General features: G+C 46.0%; 1 protein-coding gene across 4 annotated transcripts in view; it reads right to left on the reverse strand.

Moving 5' to 3' along the window:
• The window catches only part of GMDS (GDP-mannose 4,6-dehydratase), a 484,495-nt gene that overhangs the window by 233,888 nt on the left and 225,045 nt on the right, over positions 1 to 25,562 (reverse strand). For all 4 annotated transcript variants that reach the window (XM_082414754.1, XM_082414753.1, XM_082414756.1 and 1 more), the window contains one exon: positions 15,284 to 15,411. In XM_082414754.1, coding sequence (XP_082270880.1) covers positions 15,284 to 15,411 — 128 coding nt within the window. The remainder of the gene's footprint in view (positions 1 to 15,283; positions 15,412 to 25,562) is intronic.

A 25,562-nucleotide genomic window follows, 5' to 3' on the forward strand; every position in this document is an offset into this window, starting at 1 on the left:
GAGCTGCCTTCCTTGTTACTGGTGCCCTCGGTGTCACGGCGATTCTTGTGTGGCTGCTGTCCCCAAGAAGGTTGAAGTCGTGCACCTGTGGCCTTGCCGGTGCTGGGAAAAGACTGGGAAGAGAGTCCTGTGCCTGCCCCCTTTAGCAGCAGGGACAGCCTGGCCGTGGCCCCATCTGCTCCTCGGTGGGACAAGGACAGGCCACCGACTGTCAAGTCACACGATTACTACAGAGAAAAAGTACAAACTGCTCACCCCAAACGACGGCCTTATACGAGCACCCAGGTTTCCTTTTTTCACGGATGCCCTCCTTTAGGATTCCATACACGTAAGAGCTGGTGTTAAAATATGAAGCTCTGTGCGTGAGAAGGCAGAATCTAAATCCACAAACCTACAGAGTCCCGGTTCAGTGCTCACTACGGCGGGGTTAGCTCGAGGTGTGACCTGAATGTGGCCAATCTGTAAAGTGTAAAATATATACCGGGTTGTGAAGACTCAGTACAGAAGAAAATAAACAGTGTAAAATGTCTTGATAACATTGTGTATTTTTAACACACTTAAATGGTATTTTGGATATAATGGGTTAGATAAAATATTAAAATTAATTTCACCTGTTTCTTTTTACTTTCTCAAATGTGGCTACAAGAAAATTTTAAATTATATAAAATTAAGTGGTTTGCATGTGTGGCTTGAATTATTATTATTATCCAATTATTTCTATTGGATGGTCATGTTCTATATCATCTGTTATCCTGGTAAGGAAAAAGAAATAAATGTTAGCTTAAATTAGTCTAGAATAACTCATGAAAATTGAAAAAAAAAAAAAAGATGACATTGGGCTGTATAAATTATTTGTTTCATTTAGGGATTTCACAATGTCAAAACACCAAAGCATACTCTGCACCATTAAAAACAATATAAATTTTATACTAGATGGTAATTAGACTTTTATAGAAAAAGTGTTTATCAAGCTGGAATCTTATTCTCGGATTCTGAACCTTACAGCGCATACGGCTCTAGCCCCTCACTGTGAAGATGAGAAAGGCGAGACTCGGAGTGACAGAGTGAGTGTTTGAGGCTCCACAGTTCGAGGTAGCAGCACAGGCTGAGGACCCAAGACCGGGCGGCGGGGTCGCTCTCGACAGCACACGACCCTTCTGAGTCAGGCCACACAGGCCGAGAAAACGCTAGGTAGAGACCCACAAGATTTCACGCTCCATTTAGAGATAAGTTCCACACGCACCTCTTTTACTTTAATAAAACAGCTCATGAGGTTACTGCCCTCTAGGAAATATGATAGAATATTTCTCTGAATAATTGAGTTTTAGCTTTAAAAAAATTGCTATGGAAAAATTGGTACTGTGCTTTTAAGAAAAACCACTGATAACTCCGGAGAAAGGGCAACTGATTAATTTCACCACAAAAAAGCTCACTACATGAACCAGTACCTAGAATTGTTCCACATTTATGACCGTCGTGGTGACTGATCCCTGTGTGAAGACGCTCTGCCTTATTTACTCATCCCAGTGACAGAAGCACCTCCTTCAAGGTGGCCCAGTGCACGATGTGTTCCCAGAGCCTGGGCTCTGCAGGCGGGTACAGTGAAGGTCTAGTTCATGTCTAACACAGAGAAAACAGCAGTGCACATCACATGTTTGATCTGGGTAATAGACGGGCCATCCAAGAGTAACGTTTCTAAAAGTCATAAGCTTTCCCTACATACAGATTCGTCTAACCAGAGCTGGGAAGCCGTCTCCAGGGACATGCTAATGTCTCCCAAGGAAGGCCCATCAGAAAGTTCAGCTGCTCTGTCTCTGGACCATTAACGCTGTATGTGGAGTGAGGCTGCATCCCCAAACACCGGCCGCGGAAAAGTCATTCTTCTCAAATGAAAACTGGCATGTTAAGTGTACCCTCTGGGTTTGGGGCATGTTTCCCATCCCCAAATAAAATTTTAAGCACAAAGAGACAGAAATGCTCTCTCCTGCTGCTAACTGTTTTATTCAGTCATCTGTCAAATAAGGGAAAATGCCAAAAAAAAAAAAAAAACCCAAACCTTTGTATTTTCATTTCCTTGTGCCTCTTCTTGCCGCCATTTTAAAAAAAACCGTGGAGCTCGTCAAAAGAACAAGCCACGGTCAGGAGAGGGACACGCCTTCCCCGTCCCACTGGCTCATTCTCCAGGGAACAGAGTTACCGCAGAGGAAGGACGATGCCGCACGTGTACAGTAACAGCAGTGACCACTCTGACTCGCAACATAAAGTGACCCATTAAAAGATTTAACTGTTCCTCATTAACTTTTATCGGCCTCAATTTTTAACTTTTCTCCTCCTCTTGAAATTAAAAATGAGCATTCCCTCCACCTGTGTGCCCCTTCAAGCGGCCGCATTCAGGCTCAGCGAGGTCTGGGGCAAACACCACAAACAACGAACTCCCTGGGCGGAGTTTCCTTCAACGTCTCCAAACCCTTCCTAAAAAGTCCGAAGTCTGAGGCTACATGGTTTAAACTGAGGGGAAGGATCAGAGATTGCATAGTCCTATTCTTCTAGTGTTTATCATTCCTAACCACTAAAAAGAAGTAACGTAAAGTTGAGTCCTTTCCACATGCTGGGCGTTATGTTAAGCACTTTAAATTTATCTTATGCAGTAAAATTTGTGAAAAGTACTGCCCACCCGTTAATAAACATGATACCTACAGAGAAAGAGAAAAAGATGCCCTGAGGGTCTTCCTCTCTCCACAGCTTGTGTATCTGAGCTGCACTGTGATTTTGGCCGGGGTGGGAGGGGGGCAGAGGGAGGGATGAACAAAACCTTTTGATTTGTTTCTAAAAACAATGATGTTATATTAAAAAGTAGCCTTTCAAAAATGAAAAGTAAGTGCACATTTGGTCAGAACATTTTCAAAATATAGGAATGCTACAACAAAATAATACAGAATTTCACCTCCATATGCACATTCACCTGTGGAAATACATTCGATGCCAGGTGATCTCTGCCTGCACTGAAAGAAATCACCTTTTAGAAGCAGATTTACCTTCTCTCCTGTCACACAAAATAGGAACTGAGTAGAGAGACTCCTTCAGTTATAAAACTTACTGTTATTATTTATTGTTCATTTGATTATTGTTGCTATACAATCCTTTTAGAAAACTGGTTAATATATATACTCTAGTTCATATATAGATATGAACAAAAAACGGAATATTTTTCAGCCACAAAAGGAAGGAAATCTTTCCATTCGCAGCGACGTGGATGGACTTGGAGGGCATTATCCTAAGTGAATAAATCAGACAAAGAAAGACAAATACTGTCTGACCTCACTCTCATGTGAGAAACCTAAGAAATACAGCAGGCAGAAAACGGAGCTCACCAATACAGAGCACAGGTTGGCGGTTGCCGGCGTCGGGGAGGAGTGGGAGTAAAAGGCGAGCCAAGGGGGTGAAGGGGGTCAAAGGTACAACCGTCCAGTTGTAAGACACAGGAATCCCGGGGATGTGACGCACCGCAGGGTGACTACAGTTAACGGCATGTGTTGCATACTTGAAAGCTGTTAAGAGTAGAGCTTAAAAGTTCTCATCATAAGAAAAAAAATTGTAACTATACAAGGTGACAGGTGTTACCTAGACTTATCGTGGTGATCATTCTGCAGTATATACAAATATCAAATCATTATGCTGTACATCTGAAACTAAAGTAACGTTATACACCAACTAGATCTCAATGAAAAAATAACTATTGTTAGCTGACCCTAATTTAAGAAAACTTGTATTGCTGTAAACATGTCGATTCCATTCACAGTCACCTCAGGTGGCTGGCATGCAAACTTGGTGGCCCACTACCTACAAGAAATTTTAGAAGCAAGTTTTCCTCCTCAAAGAACAAAATGGTGTAATTCTTTTTAAAAGACTATATTTCAGTTACAGAAAAAAATACTACTACTATGTCAAAACTGACAATAATACGCCTTTTTTCACCTTGGAAACTTTCGACTTGAAAGCAGCCTCTAGTGCAACTTCCCCATCGCCCCAGCGGAGTTCTGAGGCCACCGGGGTAGCAGCAGCGCCCAGAAACCGCAGGGCCGGCGGGCTACAGCGCGCACGCGGCTGCTCGGGGACAGGAGCCCCGGCCAGGTGGTTCCGCTGACGGACGCCCCGCTTCTTTATAAAAACCGGAGAAGCAGGGACGGGCGAGCACAGAAGTGTAGGTACCGCACGACGGAGAGCCCACAGGAGATTCACGTGAGTACGACAAGCACGGCTCCGCATGGTGTCCCAGCGACACCAACACGGGGTGGCAGGGAGCACGAGAGGGGGAAACGACACAGGAGGCGCAGACCGAGAGCCGCACGGTCGCCTGACGGCCGCGAGCCGCCAGCAGCCCTTCACAGGCAGGGCTACAGGGCGAGAAGCCAATCGCAGCGCCCACGAGTTACCATAACACGCAATGGGGAGCCTGTAAAGTCCAGGCTGAAGGGGCTACACACGCTCTGCACCCCGGCTGCTCGCTGTGCACTTTACACCACGGTCACGACCACACGAAGCCCACGTGGGGCGGCACCGGACAGGGGTCCTGGGAGGGGGTGAGACCGCGCCCGACGCGGGCCAGGGGCCGGGCGGGCCGAGAGCCTCGTGCCCGGGGCCAGGGCAGAGCCAGGCCCCCTGCGACGCCACGTGGGGCGGGCAGATACCTCCTGCCGCGTCCCTTCCCATCTTCGACCAGAGAGTCTCTGGGAGGGAAACCCTGGCCCTCCGAGCCCCCTCCCGTGCAGAGCAGAGCGGCCGCAGGCCGGGCTTACCAGAGGTCCGCGGCCTTCTCTTCTCCCCAGCGAGGGCCCAGGCCACGGGGGCGCTCACTGCTGCCGCCGCCGTGGGTCACGGGAGACGCAGGGGCCGCAGCGTGGACTCCCGGCCGTGAGGAGAGAGGAGCCCCCGCGGGCGCCCGTCACTTGCGGTGAGCGTGGCTCCTAAGTGACGGGCAAGCACCGGGTGACCGTCTCCGCGTGGCCGGCTGAGGCGTCACGCAGCACGCTCGTCGGCTACGTGACCCGCTGGAAGCCACAGCGGAAAGACCGCGGGGGCCTGGAGCCGTGCTGAGACTGAACTGTTTCGTCTCAAGTCAGTGAGCGTCTCTGAGGAACGAAGGGCTTCACCTGCCACACGAAGGGGCTGCATCAGTTCCTTCTGTTTAAACTAAAGGGACCAACGAGGCTGCTCCGGTCCGAGTCCACCCCCTGTCGGTGCCCCTGTTTCAGGCGCTCTGAAGGCTCCGCGGGCCGCAAGCAAGGGTGAGCATGGACGCCAGACGTGGAGGGTGCGTGCGTGTGCGTGCGTGTGCGTGCGTGTACGTGCGCATGCGCGCGTGAAGGCGGCCCAGCCAGCGCGGGGAAGGCCCCTGCGGGGGCCGGGGGAGGTTCAGCCCCCGACCCGACGGGAGCGGGCGCGGCCGCCTCAGGCGGGACAGGACCTCGAGTGCCACCCTCCGGTCACCAGCCTTGGCTCCGCAGTGCAGACGCTGCTGCTGGCCGTAAGGAGAAGGACGATGGTCTCTGCGTTTCAGAGACGGCCGGCCGGGTGCAGAGCCGCAGTGGGAGCCCGTCCACGCGCCGGCACAAGGCAGGCTCTCAGCCCTCGGGTGCTGGTCAGGGACAAACTGAGCTATTCTCTCTCCAAGTCTTATTTTGGAGGAAGAAGGATAATAGCATCTATCTCACGAGACTGCTGTGAAAGTCAGCTTGTAAAAAGTGTCAAGTAGTTTATACATTCAGTACTCAGTAAGGTCTTAAACTTGGAAGTAAAGGCTAAACGTATATTTGAATGAATGGCATTTCAGATTCAGAGAAAGGTCTTTTCTTTAAAACAACAACAACTGACACGTAGAGCAGGTTAAAAATAAAGGGCCGTCCTGGAGATTATGGTTTCCCAGTTATTCCCACACAGGCTGGCCGCTCCTCCAACCCACTACGGAGATGGGAAATGAGCTGCAGACACCGTCCTTTCACATGCTGAACGCGAGCTCACGTGATTATCATGGTTTCCGCAGACGGCAGCCCTTCCCGATCAGATCAGGAGGCTTTAGCTACTGCAGGAAGGAGGGGGGGCCGGCAGCCACCTCTTGGCGGGAGAAGGCGGTTCACGCGTGCCCAGCGCGGTCAAGCGCGGGCCGGGACCCTGGAGGCTCCCGCTGCTGCAAGAGGCCTTGGGGCGCAGAGCCAGGGCTTCCCACTCCGGTTGCTGGTGACCCATCAGAGACGCTCTCGGCGGGGGTTTAGATCCCCCCACCTGAGAGAGAGGGAGGGGTGGGGCCCAGGGGAGGAGGGAGGGAAGGAGGGGAGGGCCAGCGCCCTGCAAGCCAGGAAAGACCCCACGGGAATGTCACCTAAGCCTCCGCAGCCTGTTCGAGCCCACGAGCCTCCCGAGGTCCCACACCGGGACCTCGTTAGGGCTCATTTTAGCAGGTGACTCACTTGGCTCAGCCATTTGCTGATGCTTTGGTTTCCCAGAGCCTCAGGCAGACAGTTCACGACAATGAGGCTTTCAGCCGCCGCTGACAGCAGGCGGTGGAATTCAAGCCACCTAGGTCCTTTCTTCGAACTTCTCACTTCAGGTTTTTTGAAGATAAGGATCAAATGAAATGATTTCTGTTAAACCTGTATTTCCTGTACAGAGTTGATACCTTCTCCAAATTACATGATTGTACAACTATTAAACTAATACTCACTGCAGCGGAAGTCTGTGCTCAGAACGTGGAGCTAGCCTTTTAGCTCTGGCTCCTCACATGTTGCAGCTTCTTCCCAACCCAGTTCCTCGGGCCTGGGCTCCATCTCACAGGGCAGGGGAGGCCCTAAAGCCAGCGGCACAAATGCTGGTTTATCCCTAATTCCTGGTGAGGGTCAACGCTGGAGGCCAGTGAAAACAATAGCCGTCACATCTCACAAGAAGGACTAAATGTACCAAGAACCAACCCTGAAACGCAGTGCGGATCACAGTCAGGGGCCCGGCTGGAACCTGCCGTTGGAAGGCCAGGCCTGCAGTCCAGGGCACCTCCCTTCAAAGCCAGCCTTTTTCCTGTAAAAAATGCAAATAATAATTCCTGCCCTCCTAACCGTGGTCTGACATCTGTCAGGAGAATCAAATCCAAAGATGTAAATGATAAAGCACTACACAAACACAAGAGGATAACCGTCAGGGCTTTAAAAAAAAAAAGGTCCAGTGAAAGCGCTTTGTATTTTGTTTTCAAACTTGAAATTTAAGATCCAGTGAAAATCAGCAAGTAATTCTGGACCCAAAGGAGGCACTATAAGAAAAAGCATATGAAACCATGAAGCCCGGGATTCTGATCTCTGCCCCTGCGCAGGTGAGCAGGACGGAGGTGCCGCTGCCACGCCCGGGGGGAGCGTGGGGACTGCGTGGGCCTGCCAGGAATGCAACCTGCCTCCCAGGCTCCGCCCAGGCAACCCTCACCCGGCAGCGGGGCTGCCAACCTCCACCCACAGGTGAGCCAGCAGCCGAGGGCAGACCCGGACACCTGCATCCGTGCTCTGAACATGGGGAGGAAAGGACGTGGCACTCGGAGAACATAAAGCTCCTGCAGGACCATCCTCCTTCCTTCACAGAGATCTCCCACAGCTACTATCAAAAAACTCTGCCTACGAATCTTTAAGTCAACTTTTACACGTATTTAAAAACAAAGATGGATCGTTAGAAAGTGAGCTGCTATGAGTGTGTGTGTGTGTGTGTGTGTGTGTGTGTGTGTGTGTGTGTGTGTGTCTGGGGGTCGGGGGAGGGGAAGGAATGGAGAGAGAAAGTTTCCAAAACAAGGGAATCTGTGATGGAAATCTTGCTCTATCAAGAAGAATCCTGCATCAAATGACACTCTTGAAAACTGAGAGGAAACACAGTGAGGGTCTCACAAATAAAGAGGTTTCTGAAGGAGCAGATGTCAACATTATCAGTCACACAAAGGGCACTTGACCTTGTAAACTAATGCTACTTCTGCGATTTCTAAATTTCGTCTTGTCAATCAGGGCCAATGTATCATTCTTTCTTTCTATGTTTTCCATCTGCTCAAATATCCTTCTTTTAAAAACAGGAATAAAAATAAATAAAAATAAAAATAGGAATAAAGTCTAATAATAGTAGAATCTAGAGATCATCAGGAAACTTACCACAGAATGAGAACGTATGAGCACTGCTCAGTGTTCCTTCACGGCAGCATGCAACAAGAGAGAAAACTGCTTGAACACATTTTGCTGGAATCAAGTAAATTCATCATAACTAAAACCTAAATGTGGTAAGAGCATATTCACATTTGCTCAAGAGTGGAAAATGTCTTATGCTAAGTATAGGAAACAATATGTTAATAGTAAGGGGAATAAAGCACATCTCATATTTTCTATAAATTCGTTTTTATAAATTTTATAAAGAGCTGATCAGATAGGGAGATTCCATTCATTTCAAGTATTTATGGGGCATCTGTTCTGTACGAGGCAGGTTGCGAGGCACAGTTAAAAGAGGAACAAAATCCAGTCCGTGCCTTCAAGCAGCTGAGAGGGACAGACACAAGATAACCAACCACATCCTTTCCTATGTTTGTGGAGGAGTGATTTTATTCTCCGAGATTTCAGATCTTAGATTCTACAGGAAGTAATGAACAATGATTTAAGCTCGACCATTTTCTTTAGAATACGAGAAAATATAGCAAAAGTGATCTCAAATATTTTACGTAACTCACAGATAGCGGGGGACTGCAGAGTAATTTCGTCTCTTTCTTTAGGATCTTTACTAATAATTTCCAAATGAGGCTTCAGTCAACAGCTCAGACCGTTTCACAGATGGTTTCTCAGTTTTGCCTTCAGATAATTCTGCTTCTGTAAAACTTCACTTGTGAATTATTTGGGCTTCGTGAAAGCCCCATCCATGATCTTCTTTGCTAAAATGAGAGGGGATCTTCACTCAACAGTCCGCCAGGTTCATCCACTCGGGCATATTGAGATTGCAGGCAGAATACAACCACGGCCTCTAGAACGACTCGAAAGGCTACATGGGAAAACCCTTTGGAAATTTGGTCCCAAGAGATGGTGGCTTTTGAAGATTCTTTACAATAAGGCATCAAGAACATGGAACAAAGTCAATACCCTATTTTGAAGCTACTTAACTAGCAAGTCAAGGTGTCAAACACTTCATTCCTGCACAATATCTATTCCAAACAAGAGCCCAGAGCATTGCCTTCTGCAAATCATCACTAAGCGTAGGTGACGTCATACTTTCTGAGAGGCAATTACATCCATATCACATGAGGAGTCTTGTCACTGCAATTAAAGAGCCAGTTTTCACTGTGGGAGGAAGCAGACAGGAAGTGGGCGCCAGCAGGGACAGGAGGGAGGGCGGAGGGGCAGACAAAGGACAGGGCCGGCCAGCGAGGAGGGGACGGCAGCCGAGGGACCCTTGCCAGACACTTGAGACAAGAGTGAATGAGTCCCACCATTTACACGGTTATGTTCAGGAACTGACCCATGACTTTCTTGGGTGCGAGTGGTTTGGTGGCCCGCAGGGTATGCAGACACAGCATCGGGGAGGGGGGGTGAGCGGCGGGGGGGGCCCAGGCTGCTGCTCAGTGCGGCTAACTGCTGCCCCTGAAAAGGTGAGTGGCGTGTACACACCAGGCGCTGCATCTGCGGAGAGGGCAGCCCACCAGCCTGCACTCGCTTCTTCCTCTCTCCACACAGACACACACACACACACATTGCCAAGAACCACTTTTCTAATTTAAAGTCAGATGCTCAATTCTGCCTTTTTAAAACACAACTGAAAATCTGATCTCACAAGGTACCCACCTCCATGTTTCTAACTTATCTGTGGATGAACACTTGAGGAACATCCATCCTAGAAGCTTCATTCGTTAACACAACGAAGTAAACAGGGCCTGCAGTTTATAGGGTGTGGGCCATGGCCGCTCCTGTGGTGTCATCCCCAACCCGTGAAGACCTGGCCATGGAAATATGGCAACTACGACTTCCTGCACGTCTGCTGGGTGCGGTCTGACTGGAGAACGGGGTCAGGTACCGTTGACTCTTAGAGACGCAAACCCAGCAGGAAATCAAACTCCTCTCCTGAGTGTGAAGAAGTGATGTCCCAACAAGCAAGCTTTCCCTTAAGTGAAATCTCAGGAAGTTTAAATGCATCCTTTCCTTCCAGATCTGTGTGAATTAGCGCCAGGTGCAAAATGCCAGCAGCAGCCTGGACAAAGAGGAGAGGGGGCCTGAGACACAGCAGTCACCTCCCCAGCTCCGTCACCAGGCTCCCTGCTCCCCCCAGGTCTCTGTCACCTGCTGAGACCAAAGCTGTCCTGAAGGTCAACTCACTTGGCGGCCAAGGAACAGGGAGGGTGGGCGGTTCCCAGCTCATTTCCCCAAACACACCCTGTGCATCCGGGCCTCATCCAGCCGGTGGGAGGGGTTCAGGGAGACCCGACAGCCAGCTCAGCGGCTCTTAACTGCCAGATACTCTTCCTCCCCTGGGACCACAAGTGGCAGAAAGAGAAAAGGACAGAAGGTAATTTTCTGTCTCTCTGGGAAACGGAAAGTCACCCGGATCCCACTGTTGCCCTCACTTCAGCCTAAGGCAGGGGTGTGGCTCAAGCATCAGGCCTGGGCTGGGGACCAGGCGGCCTTCACCTCCGTGGTCACCTCGGCTTTGAGCAATCACGTCCCCTCAGATCCCTCGTCTGTAAGAGGAGGACGGACTCACCCTGTCTGGAGGGTTGTGCACATTATAGAAAACGATGGATATGAAGTTTCTGGCATGTAACACGTGCCTAACATTTGGCAATTTTTCTTATTTTTATTTCTGAAAGTAGCTTTTTATTACTAATCTGGGCTCCCTGACCAAAAAGAAAAAATTAAAGGAATATATTAAAATTCAGATGAATCTCAAAACTTCTCCCCTAATAATGTGAAAGTCCCCGGATTGCCTGTAGGCCAGGTTTCCCTTCAGGAGCATCTGTCCTGTCAGCCGTGGTCAGTAGAACCTCACGATATGTTTAAATGGCTCTTTGCAGAGTCCTGGAAAGAGCTCAGACTCGGGTCTCTTGATTACCTGCGTATCCCAAGAGCAAAGGACCATCCTGTAGGTGGAAAAGCTTAAAGACTCTTGTGGCCTAGCCCTTAACAATAACTTATCTCTCTATCTTTTCTGGCTAATTCTATCAAGGTGCAACCACAGTGGGACCTCGTTAGCCAAACGGCTACTGTTCATTTTAAGCTCAGGGAACCATTTCCCAACTCCGCACTGCTAGACGTTAATGCCCACTTTTCACTAGAAAGGGGGCAAGGTAAGATGTGTTTGGAAAACCCTCTACTACTCCCAGCAGGCCTAGTGCAGGCTCACATATGCTAAGTTCTGAGAAGGTGGTCTTACAGTAAAGAAATCTGCTGACCTTTATGCAATATAGCATTGTCTTGTCAGGAGGGTTTGGCTTTGGGCAGGGTCATTTGTAGCAACTAGAACCACGGCCATGGGAGACAGTCCACAGAGGTGCTGAAGGAATAATGTTCCAGGCACTGCTGCTGCACTGCCGGTGCAATGCTGCTGCACTGCCGCTGCACTGCTGGTACACTGCCGGTGCACTGCTGGTGCAATGCTGCTGCACTGCTGCTGCACTGCTGGTACACTGCCGGTGCAATGCTGCTGCACTGCCGGTACACTGCCGGTGCAATGCTGGTGCAATGCTGCTGCACTGCTGGTACACTGCCAGTGCAATGCTGCTGCAGTGTTGCTGCACTGCTGCTGCACTGCCGCTGCACTGCTGGTACACTGCCGGTGCAATGCTGCTGCAGTGTTGCTGCAATACCGGCTGCCTGAGCTCACCCGGACGTGGCACACAGCACCGCGTGCTCTCATGAACACGAGCCGATGCTCCGAGTTCATGCCGAGTTCATGACGGGAGTCAGGCGTGAGAACAGGTTGCGGTCGGGGCACAGAAATATTTAAGAAGATGAAGATATTTTAGAAGTTTGAATTGTCAACTGACCTTATCCCATAAGAAATGCATATTTTTGAAAACCTGTGTTTGTTAAATTGTGTATTTATAGCTCCGAGCCATTAGCGCTACAGCAATTTTTAAATAGTCATTTTTTTCTCAAAACACAGCAATAACTGCAGATGTTAATTACAGCAGCTGGGTGGTAGGTATATGGCTGTTCACTGTAAAATTCATCCAACAATTCTGCATCTTTAACAATGTTTCTAATAAAATAACATAAAAGATGTAACTGCACATGACTTGTTTATTCTAAAGTACCATATAATTTAATATAGTTTTTATATTCTTCATTTCAAGTTGAAATACCTCTTACCCACTCAAATAATTTTTAAATCATTTTGATCTAGGAAACAAGACTAAGAACAGAAGTTAGTGAATCTGAATCAGCAACAGGAAATGGCTTTGTATAAATTGCTGGAAAAATGTTTACAAGGAAGAGATAGATTCTCATCAGGGATGTATAGCACATTAATGCTGATTTTTAACAGGATGGCTATTATGTCCTTTTCACAGATGGATAAATTGATGTATAAAACCTTGTTAAGACTGAGGCTCACTGATCCAGCTGGGATCACCTACACCCAGTCTGGCAAACGCTCTCTACTCTTCATCATTAAAATTCATCCATAAATAAGAACATATAAGTCACTTAATCTAAAGATTTACGAATACAACATGTTTACGTATAAATGAGAGGGATTATATAATTAAAGCGTATGTAAATGAGATGCTATTATGACTTGTTTGATCTGTGCTGGCCAAGGCTTCTTTACTCTAAAGCTGATTATAGCACCAGGATGCAGATGTGTTTTAAACAAACAATGCTTCTCATTTTTCATTCTTAGCCTTGTTGATTTTAATTTTGGCCACACCTACTTTTACTCATAAGTCTGTGAAGTAACCTCATTTTAATATATTTAGAAATGCAAAGGATGGTAATATTTCTTAAAATGGAGATAGCGAACTATGGATTCTTATTTAATGATGACACTTTTTTTAGAAATCATGAAATGTCGACTTCTTTCAGAACCCATAAGTGAGCAAATGCTTTTTAGAGCATCAACATGTGTTACTGTCGGAGCCAAGGGAATCCTCAATATGCAAAACCCACCTGTATTATGGAACAAATCAGGTGTTGAACGCCAACGAGAATGACTTAACTTTGTATGTGTGTTTGTGAAGTCTGAAAATGTGACACTCTTACTGAAAAGCCAGAACCTCTTAACCCTCATGTCTTACTCTCCCGGATATCTTGGCTCCTGCGGTTGCTGTACTGACACATCTCGGCAAGGAATCTTGAAAATGACATCATTTGGGAATACCTTTTTGAAGTCTTTGAGCCACAGTGTTTCTGAAATACTTTCCTGTTAAACAAATACAAATGTGGGCCCTTTGTGCCAGGGTTGCACGACACCCAGGAGCAGTGCTACCCTCGGCATTTGGGGATGAGGTGACAGCACGGTCCTTCCCGCAGACCCACTGAGCTCACGAAAAGTTTTCTTGTTACTTATGTGTTTATGTAACAGTCTCATGCCTTTTTGTTGAATTTTTCTGGCCTGTTTTCAAAATGTCATTTATCTTTTTCCCTGATTGAAAAAGTTTATACATACTCATTTCAATATATGGAAAATACCGAAGTATACAGAAGAAAATAAACATAACCAAAAATAAGTATTACTAACATTTTGATATACTGTTTCTCACACTATCAAAATCTATTTCTGAGTTCCAATAACAAACTTCTTTTGTACCCCAGTGCAAAAATATAAAATAAAATAGAATGAAATTTGATCTATTTGGTTCCCGAAACTGAAGAACAAGACTTTGGATAAAGATGGATACCTACAGAGCCTTCTGTGTAGCTCTAAGTAAATGCAGAAGCTAAAAGGTTATACACCAAAATGATATTATTGAAAAAATAATGCACTTATTTTTACAAAGCTTGCCTCATATTTTTAAGAAGGTAAGACCATACAGGTTAGACAAAAGAAAGTTTCAGCTTCTCTTGTTAACATCTCCTTTCTCCCTCTTTCTTATTACTTCTGAAAGTATGGTCTTACATATTTTTAACGTAATGTTCTTAAAATATATCCAAGGGCGACTATCATAAAATGCTTCATTGTATTTACAGTTTAGAACACATTTAAATGATCTAAATGTTACGTTGTTCAAAATTTAAAATCAGAAATCTTTTTGTCTGTAATATAAATCAGAATTAGGTGTTTAAGTATGCAACATTTTTAATTGTTACACACAAAAATAATAACACTCTGAAGCTGACCTCTGGGTTAGCAAGTGAACTGCTTGTTTGCTTAGGAAACCAGATCCGGTTTCCCAGAGAGGCATCATTGAGGACAGAAATAGTCTCCCGAGTACAGGAAATCTGTAAGCACCTAAACAAGGACCAGCAGACTCCGGGACAAACACAATGTCACCAACATGCTCCTTCACGTCTGCCCACAGAATCACCACGGATATCTAAAAGCATACTAATGCCGGAAAGGTAAGAGGTAATAATTTGTTTAAAGAAAAATCATACTACTTATATATGTAACATATGTAACCCAAACCAAAACTTAATATGCACATAAATCCCAAGACTGAAAGTTTGAATTTCCCTTTAACTACACCCGTTGTTCTGCAGTAGCGTTATTACTAGCATCTCTCTCTTTGCTCTTTATTGAATGGACACAATCACGGGTGTGAGTCACGGGCTACCAAGCGCACAGGTAATAAGCAGAGTCTGAACCAATCGCTCTGTAAGAACAGCACTCTGGGAGTGATTAGTACAATAATGTAAACCTGAAGGTCTTAGATTATACAAATTGAAATCAGGCAGTATTTCTTGCAGGTCTGAGGACTAGTTCTGTTATAACAAGATGCTCTCACAGTTAGTTACGCGTGTCTTGGGCAGGGATGAGGGAGTGGCACAAGGAAGACGCTTTAGGAAGGAAAGAACACCATTTACTTTGTATCCATCATCCAGACCACTGACCGGCACCTTCACTTTGAATGATCAAAAGACGGGTTGTGAGAGGTTCCCCCTTCCAGGGGGTGCGCGACGGCCCGCACACACCGCTGACCATGCAGCCGGGAGGGGCCACAGTGTGAGCTTCAACACATCTGCATCAGCACCAGCGTCCCTGCCACCTGCCGCCACCTCCGGGAGAGCTCTCCCCGAGGCCTGGCATCCGGATGCCAGCGGCTACAGGTACTTAAAGACCAAAACGCGAGGGTTCCTACCTCCACGTAGTCCTTGGCGTGGCCCCAATCTCGTTTGGCGTCCAGATTCCCCAAGCTGAAACATTCCAGTTGTCCAAGGTAAATCTTAGCTACTGACCGGCTAATTTTTCGAGTAACAAAATTAGCTCCTAAAAGAGACAAAAGATGCATTATCAGTCAAGTGCATTTGACATTTAACAGTTTGGTGAACCAAACACAATCTCAGCCTCTGGGCATTTCTTTCTTTCTTTTCCCCCCTTTAAAATAATAATAAAAGAAAAGAAAATGAAAAAGACCATTAACTGTCATTCAGACGAGCTAAGGAGCTCTCGCTCTGAGTGTCACATCAGCTCCACTGCCATAACAAACATTTGTCTTTGGGGGACGTCTTGGCATTCTTCATTTGCTGCTGTAACATGCGATCCAGGCACCCAGCCAGAGAAAAGCTCTCGGAATGCCAGTTTTTAAACAGAAAATTCAACAGGGTTGGACGAAGGGAAATGCCAGAATCAGACCACCCTGATTTTTTTCAAGAACATAAACATCATATATTCCTATTAATAAAACTACTTTGGGGTTCACGGGGAGAGAGAGAGGAGAGCAACTTAGCTCCCAGGGTGTAACTAAAGAAAACGAAGAAGAAATGCATAAGTGGTGATAACCCTTATTTAGAAACCTGCACAGCCAACCGGTGCTAAGTCGTAAGTTTCTAGACTATCCGTACTCACTACAGTGCCACCTTCCAATTTCATCCAAGTGTCAGCTGCAGGATAGGATTCCTGAATTCTGTATAAATATTTTGATATGATTGGATGAAAGGTGTCGTAAACTAAAGGAGTGAAATTGTTTTAAAGTTCTCTGGTCTTTAATGAAAGCTTCTGTCCACTTTTAAAAGATCACCAAGAAGGACAAAATTAAAAGGCACTTCTGAGATAAGTTTATCTATACCCCTGTATCTAGGTAAGGTTATCACAAAGCACCAGGTAATGCCAAAATCTCAAGGTAATTAACAGGCACATGAGCTAGTCAATAATGGCTTCAAACAGTTTAGACACATTACCATCATAATTTATCACATAGCAATAACTTTAGCTTTGTTCTTTTTCATAAGAAACAGGGAGGTGAATGTTATGAGAAAGCTTGGGCTTCTAGAGAAACTGGCACAGAGATAAGGGGAATTTTTCTAAATAGGTTTTCTCAGTTTTGGCAAGAAGATAGCCCCGTACAAGTTCAAACACGTACTAGACTCACTTACTACACAAACTCAGTAGACACATTTCAATGCCCTATCATTAAAAATGATGATAAGACTTCCATGGAAATCCAAATTTTCAGTTTCTCTTAGCAGTTGATAGAGTACTTGAAGAAATCCAGTTTCAAATTTGCAGGGCAGCTTATAAAACACAAGCGCTCCTTCAAAAAAGAGCCTTTGAAAATGAAGTATTTATCAGGCACAATCCTTCTCAATCTATTACCAACTAGCAACTTTTTATTTTCTAATAATTTAAATTTATAATTAAATTTAGACTTGATGCCTATCTTTGTGTTTTAATGTCAGGACTATACCATCATGCCAAAATTTACTAGATAAATGTGTGATGCCAAATCATCAGATGAAGCTCCCAACACCAAATAGCTCAGATTATTCTATCTACCAGTAAAGTAATGCTTAGGGATGCAGTGGGAGCACTGACGTTGTTCCAACATTCTACTCCGGCCTGCTGTTTATTCCCTCAACCAGCACTGAGTGAGCACCAAGCAGCAAGCCCTGAGCAGGGGCAGCAGGGAGTGAAGAGGAGGCCCCCCTGCTAAAGTAGCCCAGAGAGGGGGAGATGGACAAAGCAATCCCTGCTGCCAGAAGTGAGATGGCAGGTCTGCAGGGACGAGACGAGTCAGGGCCCTGTGCACGATGCCGCAGCGACCACAACTCCGCCCCTCTGATGAGCAACCCACGAGCTAAGAATTATTACCCGCATTTTGTAGATGACGAAGCTGAGATTCAGAGAAGCTGTGCAAACTGGCCCTTCTAAGCCAGTTGTCCGATTCGGTCTGTGTGGCTGCAAAGCCCAGGCTCTCACCTGCCAGCACTTGGAATGGCATGCTAGTGGGTATGGAGCCTTCCTTCTCGGGATCCAAAATGATCTTGCATACCTAGTCAGTTACTTGAAATTTCTAGTTCTTAGAACTTAATTTTAATTTTTTATTTATAGTGGCTTGAGATGTAATTCACATACCATACAATTCATCCATTTAAAGTGTACAATTCCATGGCTTCTAGTACATTCACAGACTGTGCAGCCAGCCCAACAATCAATTTTAGACATTCTCACCACCCCCAAAAGAAACCTGCACCCTTTAGCCATCCCGCCCCATCTTCCCCCAGCCCCCTGGCCCTGGGCAGCCACTCATTCATTTTTTCGTCACTAGAGATTTGCCTATTCTGAACACTTCACATACATGGAATCATATGATATGTGGTCTTTTGTGACTGGCCTCTTTCACTTAGCCTAACATTTTCCAGGTTCATCTATGTTACATGAATCAATCCCTCCTTCCTTCTTTATGGTTGAATACTATCCCATTATGCGGACAGAGCACATTTCATTTATCCGTTCATCAGTAAATGGACATTTGGGTTGTTTCCATTTTTGGCTATTGTGAATATTGCTGCAGTGAACACGGATGCACAAGCTTCTGTGTGGGGATTATGTTTCAATTTCTCTTGGGTAGACACCCACAGATGGAATCACTGGGTCACAGGGCAGCTCTACAATTAACCTGTTAAGAAACTGCCAGACTGCGCTTCACAGCAGATGCAGCAGGTGACAGCCCCGCCAGCAGGGCACTGGGCTCTCACGTGCCGACACCCTTCCCAACAGTCGCTAGGGTTCCATCTTTTTGATGACAGTCATCCTGACGGGTACCAAGTGGTATCTCATTGTGGTTCTGATTTGCATTTCTCTGATGACTAATGACTTCAACCCTCTACGTCCTCATGTACTTATGGGTCACTGGTATATCTTCTTTGGAGAGATGTCTATTTGGATTCTTTGTCCAATTTTTAAAGTGTGTTACTTGTCTTCTTAATACTGAATTGTAAGAGTTCTTCATACATTGTGGATCCAAGTCCTTTATCAGATATATGATCTACAAACATTTTCTCTCATTGTATAGGTTATATTTTCATTTTCTTGATGGTGTCCTTTGACACACAAAAGGTTTTTTTAGTTATTATGAAGTTCAATTTGCATTTTTTTTTTTTTTTGGTTGTATGAGCTTTTGGTGTCATATCCAAAAGGGCTTCGCCTAGCCCAAGGAAGGTCTTGAAGAGTTTCTCCTGTATTTTTTAATGAATTGTATCGATTTTGTTCTTACCTGTAGGTATTTGACCCAATTTTAGTTAATTTGTGTGGTTAAGATGAAAGGGCCCAACTTCATTCACTTGCACGTGGATATAGGGCTGTCCTGGCACTATGTGTTTGCTGAAAAGGTTATTCTTTCTCCTATTTGAGTTGCCTTATACCTTTTGTCGAAAAGCAATTAACCATAGACGCATGGGTTTATTTCTGACTTTCAGTCCTATTCCAATGACTGAAACACCTATGTTTAGGACAGTACCACACCTTCTTGATTACTATAGGTCTCTGGTAAGGGTTCAAATCAAGAAGTGTGAGTCTTCCAACTGTGTTCTTTCTTCAGACTGTTTTAGCTATCCTCAGTCTCTTGAATTTCCATATGAAGTTTAGCATCAGCTTGTTAATTTCTGCAAAAAAGCAGCCCGGAATTTTGCAGGGATGGTGTTGAATCTGTAGGTCAGTGTGGGGAGCGCTGCCCACCTCAGCAACACTTCGCCTTCCAGCTCATCAGCACACGGGCTCTTTCCATTGCTCTGTGTCTTCGCAAACTGCTTTCAGCAGTGCTCAGTAGTTTCTAGACAATACGTTTTGCACTGCTTTTGTTAAATTTGTTCCTAAGGACTTTATTCCCTCTGACGTTATTATAACTGTAACTTTCCTTAATTTCATTTTCAGATTCATTTTAAACATTATTACTGCCACCATATGCTTTGTTCATTCCTGGGAGAGGCTTAAAATGATTTTCTTCTCCATTTGTTCTCTTCATTTTCACTCCTTATCACACAAGACTGCTGTTTTTTGGAGAGAACTATAAGCAAATCATGACACATGAGGGCTGAGGCCTTAGCAGTCACTTTGTCCAGCCAGCGGCCTGACCCGAGCCATGTCCCTCACTTTCCCGCCTGTGCTGCTGTCACCAACCCACCCGCAATGCAGGACGCGTCCCTCCCCAGACTAGATCACCTGAGTGGTTTTGCTATTACGGCACACTCCAATTATGGAACTCCCATAATTATGTACATAGATACTTGATCTCTAAGAGCCCTGCACTACAAGATCGTAGCTAGGAAGAAGACCGAGAAATGGAAAGTCAGCCCAGTGAACCGACCGAAGGCTGCTGGTCACTGGCTCTGCTACACAAACCATGTAACAGTCCCTGCACACCACAGGACAGGAACACCTGCCAGGCCAAGTCACAGGGACACCCAAGCAGAGGACAGGGCGCTGCGGACCACGAATCACTACAGACACAGACGGAATTAATATCATCACGTCCTTGTTTGTAAAACAAGGATAATAACAGTACTTACCATGTAGGTTTGATGTTTAACTGAGAAAATCTAGGTAATGTGATTAGCAAGTTCTCAATAAATGTTACCTATTATTACAATTATTACATTACAATGTTAATGGTACCTGTAATTAAGCCTCAATGAAAAGTTCAGATTTCTTAGTTCTTTTATGACTAAGTCTCTTAATTCTCTGATTTTGAACGTCTGAATAAACAGCCAGAGGCAGGCGTGTGGACTTACTTACACACCCAAAGCACTAATAAACATTTTTAACCTCATAGTAGGTTACTTTTTCAAGGTAAACTCATTAACCAAGGAAAATAGAATATCCATATAAATGTATACTAATAAGAAAGAGACCTGGGCTTCCCTGGTGGCACAGTGGTTAAAAATCTGCCTGACAATGCAGGGGACACAGGTTCGAGCCCTGGCCCGGGAAGATCCCACATGCCGCGGAGCAACTAAGCCCGTGCGCCACAACTACTGAGCCTGCGCTCTAGAGCCCACGAGCCACAACTACTGAGCCCACGTGCCACAACTACTGAAGCCCTTGTGCCTAGAGCCTGTGCTCTGCAACAGGAGAAGCCACCTCAATGAGAAGCCCGCGCACCACAACGAAGAGTAGCCCCTGCTCGCCGCAACTAGAGAAAGCCTGTGCACAGCAACGAAGACCCAACGCAGCCAAAAATAAATAAAATAAAATAAATATATAAAAAAAAGAAAGAGACCAATTAAAACGGGTTTTAGTCCAAATACTGGCTCTAAGATTGAGATCATGAGTTTTGCTAGCGTTGACAGAATGAAAAATACAGAGCTTTTGTTGTGGCAATACAGCCAACAAGAAAAACTGCCACATTAAAAAACACCAAACTATGCTGGATAAAATACTATTATTATTTATTTAAATTCAAAGCTGAGTCTCCAAGACTGCCCAAGTCATGGTGGGCCCAGCGGGCTCAGGGCTGGTAGCAGGGCGGGAACGCCATCTGAGGACCTGGAAACAGCTTCATCTTTCATTTCCAATCTGAGGCAAAGGGTGAGGGCTTTCAGGTAGATTCTGGAAGTAGGGTTACACGCCCTGTGAGTTATTTTTAATTCTGTTACTTGTATCAGTGCTATGACCTTAAATGTCTTAACGTCTCAGTTGTCTTATCTATAAAATGGGATAATAATTGATACTAAGGATCAAATGAGATGCTAAATTAAAAGGCTGTAGAATACTGTATCTATCAGTCATAAAGGTTTATTGTCTTGGATATTTTTACTGTGATAAATCTTTTAAAATAGTAAAGCTTTTTTCTCATGCGTCTCTCTTTATGTGACATTCTCCGCTGTTAACCCAAGGCTGGGGAAAGGTGAGAAGAGCTACACCAGACGGTCAGAAGGACCCAGGTAATACTCATCCCTATCATTCAAAAGAGGATTCTGGAACAAGACAGCAAGTGTGAAAGCAAGCCTTCATGGGAAAGTAATTTTCTAGATAACTTCAGTGCAGCAGAAACCAGTGTGGTCGTAGCCCAAAGTCCCTCCCATGGGTGACGCCCTCAGGCTCTGGGGGGCAGGGCCAGGCCCGTGTCCAGGCGGGAAGGACGGGAGGGGCGGCTCCAGGGCTCGAGGGGAAGGACAGCAGAGGCAGGAGAGCCTCCAGGTGAATGTAGCCTCTGGGCTGCGGTGCCAAGCAGAGCAGATTGAGGTCACGGCCGAGGAGAAGCCTGTACCGTGCGGCCTGTGGAGTCCGGGGAGCCCCTCGAGTAGGCCACCCGGGCCTGACCAGCCTGGGGCAGCTGCACCAGGAACACTAATGAGATGAGCAGGGGTGGAGGCCCTCCGCCCTCACCGGTGAGCCGGGTAAGACCACCCGGAGGGGACCACGGGTCAGACGGGGCAGTGGGTCTACCGTCCACGGAGCCAGACACGGGCAGAGCCAGGAGCCCAGGAAAGAGAAGGCCCTGGGCTGATGGGCGCAGACACAGGAAGGGCCCGGCGGAGCCCACGCCACCTGCTCGGCCACCAGGCGAGGGCGCAGCTGAGACCAGCAGGCCTGCGGGCAGAGAGCTGCACCCGGGCCTGAGGACACCAGGGCCCCTGCCAACACGAGGTCCAACCGGCCACATCCGCGTCCCACACGCTGGACACCACCTCCCAGAGACCCAGGGGAGGACGGCAGGCCCGAAAACCTGGCTTCGGAGTCACACTAGGGTAAACAGAGAATTACAGAAAGTATACATTTAACGGTAACTGCATTAACTTCCTCTGGCTGCCATAACCAATTACAAAAACCAGGTGGCTTCCGTAATTTCTCACAGTCCGCAGGCCGTAAGCCTGAGATCCCGCGGGGCCACGTTCCCCCTGGGCAATCCAGGGAGGAAGCCTTTCTCTGCCTTCTGTGTCGGGGCTCCTGGTCCCCCTGGGCCATGGCTGCATCCCTGGGTCTGCACACCACTGCCTCCTCCAGGGTCTGTGTCGTCGCCTCTTCTGTTTCTTATGAGGACACCCGTCATGTAACCGAGCGGGACCCCATGGGGCCCTGCGAGACACACGCCCCCCCCACATGCTCTGCTGCAGCTCCTCTCTGAAGTACCCAGATCGTAGTATCTCACGCATATTTCCTGAGGTTTTCAGATGCTAAAACCACCACCAAGTGGAGGAAATTAACTACTTGTTGATCCTGACAACAGAGCCCGGACCCAGCGGCCCCTAAGGGTTGATGACCATCAACCAATCAGAGAATCGTGTACGAGCTGATCACACACGCTGGACGCCCCTCCCTCACCCGTCCTTTAAGCATGCTGGAGCCCTCGGGGAGTTTGGAGTTTTCTGGGCACAAGCCACTTGCTCTCCTCGCTCGGCCCTGCAATAAACCTTTCCCTGCTCCAGACTCCGACGTTTCGGTGTGTTTGGCCTCACTGTGTGTCAGGCACAGGAACTTCGTTCGGTGACAGTCTCTGGATTTAGGATCCACCCGTGCAATCCAGGATGATCTCTGTCTCCAGATCCCTCACTTGATCACATCTGCAAAGACCTTTTTCCAAATAAGGTCACATTCCCAAGTTCTTGGAATTAGGAAATTAGGATGTGGGCATATCTTTTTGGGGCCACCACTCCACCTGTTGTAAGAATCAAGGATTAGAACATTTGAAAATATATGATGAAACGTGAATCAGGCATTGTTAGATTTTTTTAAATATAAATTTATTTTTATTTATTTATTTTTGGCTGCATTGGGTCTTTGTTCCTGTGCGCGGGCTTTCTCTAGTTGTGGCGAGCACGGGCTACTCTTCGTTGCAGTGTGCGGGCTTCTCATTGCGGTGTGCAGGCTTCTCACTGCAGTGGCTTCTCTTGTTGCAGAGCACGGGCTCTAGGTGCATGGGCTTCAGTAGTTGTGGCACGCAGGCTTCAGTAGTTGTGGCTCGTGGGCTCTAGAGCGCAGGCTCAGTAGTTGTGGCGCACGGGCTTAGTTGCTCCACGGCATGTGGGATCTTCCCGGACCAGGGCTCGAACCCGTGTCCCCTGCATTGGCAGGCGGATTCTTAACCACTGCGCCACCAGGGAAGTCCCAGATTATTTTAATGTCATCTTAAGGGTAATTATATATCTTTCATGAGCAAAATTGTCAAACAGAGTCTCCAGCTGTAATAGATTAAAGGTGATAAAATAAGTTTCCTCTCAGTTTTAGCTGTGCTAGTTCACTTCAGTTACTTTGAATAGCTCCCCGATCTCTTTTTTTTCAGAGAATACACATTTATTTATAATTTTGGATTGGAAATGCTGTGCATATTCCCATATTTACCAATTTCCTTTCTCATCCTACTTTCTTGAATTTTTCTTCTGACATAATTTCCTTTCTTCTTAAAATGCATTCTTTAGAAGTTCCTTTAAAGCAGAGAAATTGGCTCGATTTTGAAAGATAGTTTTGGTAACTATACAATGCCAGGTTGAAAATTATTTTCTCTTAGCATCTGAAGGTACTAATACACTACCTTCTGGGTTCCATTTTTTTGCTCTGGATAAGAGTGTGGCCAGGGTAACTGTCATTCACCTTTTTTCCTCTCGTGAGATTAAAGACGCTTCTTTGTCTTTTGCATCCTGGAGTTTCAGGTCCATGTGTCTAGATGTGGTTTTCTGCTTGGTGTACACGTGTTCCTGTATCTGTGCAATACATGTACCTCTTCACATACCGCCGCCTCTTCTTCGCTCTATTTTCTTCTTTCTATTTCCTCCTGGGAAAGAACGTTAGACCGTCTCACTTTACCTGCCAGTCTGTTAATTTCTTTTTTTTTATAATTTCCCTCTCTTTGTCTTCTCTGCAATACACCTTCCTTAGATCCATCTAATTTTCTCTTAGCAGCCTAATATTTAAGTCATGCATAGAATTCTTTATTTCAATTTTTCATATGTAAAGTTCTCTCTGCTTCTCTTTCAGATCTGCCTATTTTTTATATTCTGTTGTTGCTTATTTCTTTTTTATGATTTTTCATTTTATTTATTTAAACATATCCTGGTAATTTTATCTTCTAACCTGATAATTCTAATACTTAAAGTTCTTAGGGGACTGATTTCTTGTTTTATCTGCTGACTTTGAGTGATGGTGACACTGCGAGTTCGAGGTTAGTCATCTCAGTCTGCTGGAAACCAAGGGACACGTCTTGAGAAGGACGGTCTCCTCCCGAGAGGGTCTGGCTTGTTTCTGGTGGGGACACAGAGACACTGCCACCTACTACAGCCCCAGGGTAACACGTTCTGCTCCCCACTTCCACACCAAGGCCCCAAGCTGAACCTTCCAACTAGAGAGGCTGGGCGGCCAAGAGGCCTATTCAAGTCACCGCTTCCCACTAGGTCACCAGAACTGTGCGGCGCTGTGGTGTCCCTAGTGGTCCCCGCCTACCAGTGGGCAGGGCTGCCAGGAAGACAAAGACAGACCTAAAGAAAGAAAGAAACTTGTTTCCTCTGCACATCTGGATATAATGTGAACAACTGTGCCACCCTGGACATATTTATTTTTCTTTTCATGTTAGACATTCAGAAAAATTTGATTTTTACATCTTCTTTTCTAGGGAGTACGTCTGTACAGTGAATGCATGTATATAAAAATATACGTAAAAACCTGAAATTTGTCTCACTGTTTTGCTCACACTATTTCTCTGACTGAAATACAACTATTTGTAATGATTTTTTTCACACACCAGGCAAACTATACTTATGAAATTCTGACCCACAAGATCACTCTGCTTTTGCGGACCTTCCCCCTGGGCCTCACCTCCCCTGAGGCCCGATGACCGGGACCCACTGAGAAGGCAGGCAGCGGGACACACGGGCTCAGACGCGCCAGAGCCAGACCCTAATACCCTGGCTTTGCTCCCAAGTCTAATCCTCATTGTGTGCATGTGTAAATATACACATGTTCCTTTTCTGTTAAACTTTCTACTCTAATATCACAAAACACCCACATAATTTCCCTAAGTCAAATATCTTCTAAAACAAAAATTGAAGGAAAAGGAGAACTGACAAATTTTACAAAACATATACCTTAAATTACCAGCATTAAACTTTAAGATGTGAATAGTAGCACACTTACTAAAATTAAAGAATCAGATCATCTGTTAAAACACAATCTCTGCCACAATGTTATCACTTTAACAGACTTTTTTTTTT

This window comes from Balaenoptera physalus (genome assembly GCF_965194825.1).
Source record: "Balaenoptera physalus genome assembly, chromosome: 11".
Taxonomy (NCBI): Eukaryota; Metazoa; Chordata; class Mammalia; order Artiodactyla; family Balaenopteridae; genus Balaenoptera; species Balaenoptera physalus.